The sequence below is a fragment of the Emys orbicularis genome, chromosome 9 (assembly GCF_028017835.1).
Source record: "Emys orbicularis isolate rEmyOrb1 chromosome 9, rEmyOrb1.hap1, whole genome shotgun sequence".
Classification (NCBI taxonomy): domain Eukaryota; kingdom Metazoa; phylum Chordata; order Testudines; family Emydidae; genus Emys; species Emys orbicularis.
Window position 1 is genome coordinate 18,445,522 of NC_088691.1, and position 7,805 is coordinate 18,453,326.

The 7,805-nt window shown below is 44.0% G+C and overlaps 1 protein-coding gene across 2 annotated transcripts in view; it reads left to right on the forward strand.

Annotated features, from left to right (window-relative positions):
- Positions 1-4,895, forward strand: part of TMEM164 (transmembrane protein 164) — a 100,800-nt gene extending 95,905 nt beyond the window's left edge. For both annotated transcript variants that reach the window (XM_065411195.1, XM_065411196.1), the window contains 2 exons: positions 4,019-4,119; positions 4,521-4,895. In XM_065411195.1, coding sequence (XP_065267267.1) covers positions 4,019-4,119; positions 4,521-4,724 — 305 coding nt within the window. In that variant the 3' untranslated portion in view covers positions 4,725-4,895. The remainder of the gene's footprint in view (positions 1-4,018; positions 4,120-4,520) is intronic.
- The last annotated feature ends 2,910 nt before the right edge of the window (positions 4,896-7,805 follow it).

A 7,805-nucleotide genomic window follows, 5' to 3' on the forward strand; every position in this document is an offset into this window, starting at 1 on the left:
GAGGCTCCCTTTTAGTGCTTGATTTCTGGAGTATTTTGTATGGGTTTGTCCTCCATCTACCTGGGACTGTGTCCTGCAACAGGAATGGCTCAGTGTAGTAAGTCTTCTCCACCTCTACCATCCCTGTGGCATTGTTCTGGCTCGCGGCTATTGATCAGTTTACAGCTATCTGCTGCCATCTAATGTTGACGTGTGAGCAGTGAACTTCCAGCCTGACACTTTCTGCTAGCTAACAGACATCTTTTTTAATCACCCTTGGCTGAGGCTGTGAAGCCAGTTGGTTCCAGCTTGTTTTACAGTTGGACCCTGTGGTAGCACCCTTTTTACTTGATCGATTTAATACCTCATTAACACAGGACATTGAACTATTGTACAGTACTTGTGTCCCCGGAGACTGGTTCTTGCCAAATCTATATTATGACTCTTCTTGGGAAAACGTGAATTCTTGACAAACTTGGTGAGGTCCAGCACAGATAGAACAGCTACAAGAATGACCTAATGTCTGTAGAACCGATGCTAGAAAATTATTTCCTCTTAATATTCTGCCCATCTCATAGCAGATCTGGTCGAAACACTTTTTGACTTAATCACAGGTTGCCTTCTGCTGTAACAATATCCCATGTGGCTTGATCTGTGATCACTGACCTTCAGCAACATGCAGTAATCGGCCTATAATCTATCTGTATACCTTGGGCAGAAGTTTGTATCAGATTATGATTATGTGGATTATGACCTGGGGAAATAGGTTACATGTGCAGCGAAATAATAGTTTATTGGACTTGGAAGCATATTCGAATGGTGCAGGAATTTGATAACAGGGACAGTGAGCCTTTCACTTCGAGGTCATCGGTTTTCAGTCTAGCCCATTACTTAATGGCTGTTTAGCTTATGTGAACTGAGTTGGTTGTAGTCCAGTTCCTGGTTGATGCATCAAAAAGCGACAGTCTGAATTTGTTTGTCTCTAAGGTGCCACAAGTACTCCTGTTCTTTTAGTCTGAAGTATTGTGGCATTGACTGACGCTGGCAGCCTCATCTCAGGGCCATCTCGGAGACACAACTGCCTGTCAAAGTGATCTTTCAGAACAGGAAAATGAATGGTGTGGCATAGGGAAAGGTTATGCAGGTTCAGCCCAAGCAGCTGTAGTGTGTGTGAGACCGTAAATGTAGAATTCCAGTTCCATTTTGGAACTTTACCAGCACCAGGATATTTTAAAAAATACACCATTCTAGTGATGTAGAAATTTTGTGTGTGTCTCTCTTCATATTTTGTTCACTCTCATTGTGATCCTGTTCTCTGTGGCAGGCAAGGCAAGGTCACATAACACTGCCAACCTTGCAGCTTCTGCTTTGTGTCTGTCCTGAATGGTGCGGGGGTTCCACCTTGCTCAGGTTTGCTTGGAAGGCTGGTGTGCTGCTGACTGCTCACACTCCAGTGTTGCACAGTGAGCAGGATGAGCTGCCTTGTCCTGACTGGGAGCTGTGCTGATTAACTTCGGCCTTCTAGGGAAATGAGATGTCTTCCTCCTCCTCCTCCCCCTCGCCCTTCTTTTGGACATTCTGGCACATCATAGATTTCCTTTCCCCCTCTTCCTGTTTAATTAATTTTCTCCCCAAATACATACACCAGTTCTGGACACACAACGTGTTCCCTTCCCTCCCCAAGGGATTGAACATCGTCCCCAGAACGGAGGCTTGAGAGAGAGAGGTCACACACCCAGGGCCAAATCCTTGACCCCCTGTGTTGTGACTCTGATGGTGCAAAGATGTAATGCTGGTTTAACTGGCCAGCAGCTTGGGGGATGGAGTAGAGCTGCAGATAGCAGCTTCCTTACCAGCCCTATCCCAGCCCCAGGCTTTGGGGTTGTGTCTGGGGCAGTTCTATACCCTGTTGATTCCTGACTGCCAGTAATAGCGCTATACAGCTGAACAGAAAGTAGCATTCCTGAGGCAGCTGTAATTTACTCCTGGTATCAGTCAGTCTGTCCAGCTGCAGGACTGGGAGGAGGGGCATAAAATGTGGTCTAAAGCTACTGTCCCATCCCCATCCTGCTGCCTCTTGAGCTGCACCACGTACGCCTTGCAGACAGCACAGGATTTGAGTCTCAATCTTGGACTTTAGAAATCAATGTAGAAAAGGATTGTAAAATGGCGGTGAGGATTTAAATACGTGAAAGCAGTGTGTAAATGATTATAACACCTAGGAGAAGACACCATGCGCCATATGTACATGGCAGCTAAATAGCTGACTTAGGGCTGCTTTTTTCTGAGTTGTTGAGGGGGAAGCAGGGTAGATTATTTTTTCTGCTGCATATTTAGTCTGGTACTTGCTAATAAAGCTGGAAGCTGGTCAATAACCCTCTTGTAATTGTGTGTGGATGCGGCGTTGCCTCTGTGATATCATGCCAATGTACATTTTTGCTCAATGGAAACATAAATGAGAAATTCAATTTGTATTTTCTTTGACTCCTCAGTATTTTTTTTATTTTAATTGAAAATGTTGTATGTTAGTGAGGTTTGGAAACCACATTAATTCTGTTTCTGTTCTCAACATAGCACAGCCAGTGAGTATTAATTAAAAAATCAGATGCACTGTGCCCGAGAATGCTTTCATGGGAACTCCCAAAGGCTTTCCTGTCCTGTAGACCCTAAATCGTGTCAGTGTGTTTAGCTGCCATAAGACCCTGGTTCAGGCGTGTAAGAGCCAGGCACTACTGGGGAAATGTTACCTTTTCAATAACAAGTGATCTTGCTGAATGTGCAGTTACTTGTTTCTCCAGTGGAGATAAACTCTGAGCAGACACACCTCTGTAGTCTTTTCCATCCGTGGAGTGCAGCCTCCTCCCTCCGTCGCTCGCTCTCCCCCACCCTCACTCACCTTCACTGGGTGGGGCCGGGGATTGGTGTGCAGGAGGGGGCTCTGGGCTAGGGCCGAGGGGTTTGGAGTGCGGGAGAGGGCTCAGAGCTGGGGCAGGGGTTTGGGGCACGGGAGGGGGTGTGGGCTGTGGGGTGGGGCCAGGGATGAGGGGTTTGGAGTGCAGGAGGGGGCAGGGAGTTGGGGTGCGGGAGGGGGTGTGGGGTGCAGGCTCTGGGAGGGAATTTGGGTGCGGGAAGGGGCTCAGGGTTGGGGCAGGAGTGCAGGCTCTGGCCGGGCAATGCTTATCTCAGGTGGCTCCCGGAAGTGGCCAACATGTCTGGCTCATAGGCAGAGGGGCCAGGGGGCTCTGTGCGCTGCCCATGCCCGCAGGCACCACCCCTGCAGCTCCCATTGGCCGGTGCTCAGGGTGGGGGCAGCACGCAGAGCCCCTGTGGCTGCCCCTGAGCCTAGGGGCCACAGGGAAATACTGGCCGCTTCTGGGAATCTGCCTTAGCTGCACTACCAACTGGACTTCTAGCGGCCCGGTCAGCAAGGCACCCAGGATCCCTTTTTGACAGGGCATTCCAGTCAAAAACCGGATGCGTGGCAACCCTAGACAGTGAGATGTGATTATACAGTCCTTCGTCCTGTGCATTGGTGGTGCAAGTTAACTGCATAGTTATCTGCAGATAATTCAGTAACATCCACACACATTGCAGTGATTTAACACGTCCTATTGTGGTAACTGTTATTTGTTTAGTTCTGTTCACTCTGTAGAATCAGCTGGGCAAAGTGAGAACACCTGCTTCCGATGGGTGTAATACTTGAATACCTTGACTGAAGCACCTCTGAAAGTGAAAGCAGACTGTATATTTATGGAGTAAAATTAACACTCCCTGTTGATTTCTCTTGGCCACAGAAATACTGTTTCAGTGGAAAACAAGCAGGATTAGTGAGAGTTAATGTCCTGTATAGTCTTTAATGATCAAATTAAAATACATCTAGCCCCAAACGCTGGATCAGAAGGAGGGAAAAGATAATGAATGTATTTCAGGTGAAAAACAAGGGGGTCTCAAGTATTCACTGTCATGAAAGTTAGTTACTAGGTGGAATCACAGTAATTCAGTTAAACATTAATACTTTTTTTTTTTTTTTTTTTTTAAGGTATCTACACTGCAGAGCCACTTTGCAATTTCTGGTGGGCTCTGTTATCCACTGGCCTGATGTTTGTCTATCATTTTAGCATCTTACAGATTTTGGGACTGGTAAGTGACTACTCATAAAATAAACATTTGGGCCAAAGTTTCAAACTGTTTAGGTGCAAATGGGTGCCTAATTTGCTGGGGCAATTATGTGCTCAAATTGGGCAATTGCATATGCTAATGGCTACTTATGATCATTTGCATGTCAGTCATCCCATTCACACAAACCCATTTTACCATGCACAAATTAGACATGCAGTTGCATAGACATTGAGTGCACAACTGCTTGCCTTACTTCTGAAAATCTGACTGTGTGCTGAATAAATAGGTGAGTGAGAATTGCCAACATATTAACTTGATTACTTTGATTTTTAGGGGAGTTAGGAATTCCCATTTTAGGTTTCTGAGTCAATACAGCACAATATAAGATTGATTTATAAACTTGTTATTGTCCCTTTCTGCAGGTCACGGAAGTGAATTTGAACAACATGTTATGCCCAGCCATCTCAGATCCTTTCTATGGGCCCTGGTATCGAATCTGGGCATCTGGACATCAGACTATCATGACCATGGCTCATGGAAAACTTGTAATATTGTTCTACAGTGCTGTCCCCGTCTTTAAATATAGTGTGGATTTGCTTAGACTCCCATCTAAGAAAATAGACTGAAATTTCTCCCTGGGGAGTAGCACTTACAGGAAGCGGAGGTACCTGTATTCATATTGGAGAAGAAAGAGGAGAATGAAAGGACAGTGTGTTAGTGTGTCATGTCTGCTGCCCCTCCCTCCCCCCTCAATATTTCTTGCCTCAAAAGATCTCTACAATAGAGTGAGGATTTTCTTCTTTCAACTGCTGTTTTTCACTGCCCGTAGCCAATGGCACAATTAGTGGCCTTATTCTGGGAGAAGTTGGTGTTTCTTACATATTTTATGCAGATTACAATGGAACCTCCCTAACCCACACTATATAATTACCCCAGAAAATGGCAGGCTCTGTCTGCATCCCAGCAAAGAGAGTGGCAGTACAGTCCCCTTATCAAGACTTCATTATTGTTTGCTGTGTATCCTTCAGTACATTTACTGATTACATGATAAAGTATAAGAAAAAGCTGAATTACTACTCTAACCGAAAGTGAACCAAGCACGATTCGTAATGCATCATCCTGGCTTAACTTTCATTATTTGAATTTTGCTAGTTGGTGAGTAAGTGAAGCAATATGCAGTGGGTCTCCCAGTTTCTGTGAATTAGTGAGGTTCTATTGCACTACTTTAAGCTGGTTGAAGATAACGGGGAACAAAAGAATCATTCTAAATATTTTTTTAACATTTATTTTTTAAATTGGATTATTTCTTTCTCAGCTGCTATGGATCTGCACCTGTGTGGTTTGAGCCCAGCATAGTAACACCTTTGAGGATGCTCTGACTTGAATGCATGAAAAACCATCAGGTTGAAACAATTGTATTAAAAAATCAGGCAGGGTGTAAATTGTGATGGGTGGCGTTTATCTAGTCCTTCAAGTTGCCCCTGAACTGAAAGAAATATGAATTAAAGGGACACTGTCAACCTGGTTTAGACCGAGAAAACAAATTACAAAACCCCACGTGAAGAGTTTTAAACTTCATTTCATGCTTTTAAAAAATTCCTGCCCTGTGTTCTGTATTGAACAGATGAAGAGAAACTGCTATTCTGGTTTCTCTCTCTAAGCGTCTACACACCATATGCAGTGATTTAAACTAAATCAGTGCAACTCTAGTCTGGTGGCAGTTATATCAGAGTAAAGGTATTATATACCAGCATAGCTTGTTTCATTTGCTACTATAACAAGCTGTACTGCTAGAAACACCTTTATACTGGTATAACTGCCTCCACAGTAGGGCACTGCACTGATTTAACTAAACTTATTGCAAAAACTGCATGCAGAGATGCAGAAAGAACAAGTATAACCGGGGAAAAGCAAATTCAATGTATCCATTTACTTCAGTTTTAACAATGTTCAGTATTAAGATGTTATACTGTACAGACAAGTGGAAAGGGGAAATCTTGACAGTGTTCCTTTTAATTTTTGAAATCTGAGTTCATGTTGGTTGTATTTCAGAGCTGCACCACAGGAATTTGCTGCAAAAAGTGATTTTTGGCTTGCTTGTGTTGCATTGCCATAGCTGTAATAGTATACAGAGCCACCATACCTCTCCCTTCGGCTGAGTCGCCCTGCAATCATGTTCTGAAGTTAAGGTACAGCCATTTATACCTCAAGGAGAGAGCTCATTGCCTAGAAAAATTATCAAAGTTACAGACTTGCATTTTTTAAAATTTTTACAAAGGCAGATTTTGATAGGGGAGAGGGAACACAAATGACCTCTAAATAGTTTCACTCCATTTAATTAAATATATATATATATTTACAACTGCATTCAGGAGTATCCTGTCAATCTGTATTCTAATTTGTAAACCCTTTTCTGGACACACTCTGTGCCTGGTGGCATATATTAAATATCATGAATAACCTATGCTGCCATAATTAGATAAAAAAGCAGATTTACTCATTGCACAGTTGCAATCAATTTAAATTCCTGTTACCCAGACCAACAAAATGCATGTTCCTGTTCCCTATCTTCAGTCTCCAGCAGGAGTTCGCCTTTGAGAGCTAAGCCCCTGATACTCGCAATGAATATCTGTTTACAGTGTGGCTCTCAGGCCCTGATCCTGCAAGCACGTTTGACTTCACTCCTCAGAACAGCCTCACTCCTACTCCTGTATGTAAAATAAGCACATCTTGCAGAAGCATTTGCAGGAGTGGGGGGAAAGCACCAGTGTTAACAAAGGCGTGATCCTCCAAAGGCAGAGCACTCAACTCCCATTGACGTCAGTGGGACTGCAGGAGGTGATGTCCTGGCCCCAGTGAAACCAATGGAGTTTTTTGGCCATTGATTTTCATGGGGCCAGGATTTCATCCAGGGTACTCGGCATATTGCAGGGTCAGGCCCTAATGTTCATGTTGCTAGATATTAAGCAGTGTCCCCTACTTGAATATACGTTATCTCATAGGAACAGCTGAGCTAAATCATACAGCACTTCCTCCCATTCCCTAAGCTTGTCTGAAGTTTATTTTGGTTTATTTATCTAGCTAGCAGTCCCTTAGGAAAATGCCCTGGGCCAGACACCCCTGCTGTAACTACAATGAAGTGTGTTTAGAAAGAGACCATTGGTGTTACCACAGGGATGCAGTTGGCCCATCCTTTCAACACTGGCACTATTGCTTGGATTTAAGTTGTCTGATTCTTGCCTTTTTCTAACCCATTTTTAAAAAATGTTGTGGCTACTGACGGATTTTGACAGCTACATTCAGAACAGCAGCAGCCTCCCAGGTTTAAAGCCTCTTAGTATTTTTGAAAATAAAGCACTTCCTGCCTACAGCTGTGTGCTTCAGGGCATTCTAATAAGTACAGCCACAGCTCTTTTAAGCCACCACTAGCCTCCTATGATCAAATAATGAGGCTAATGGGGAATTTCAAATGTGTAGCTCAAGGGGTGCCACCTCCATGGCAGGGTATTTACTTGAAGTGCTGAATTTCTAGCTCTTTTGGCTGGTTTAAAAATGTAGGAGCAGGCACGGCAATTTTGAGACGAGTTAGTTTCAAGTCGGGGAAGCCCCTAAAGCAGTAGGTCTGTTCCTAAAATCTGACTCTCATTCCTCAGCTGATCTCTTACAATAGACACAGTCTGTAAGGTGCAGCAGAAAGGTGGGGATTG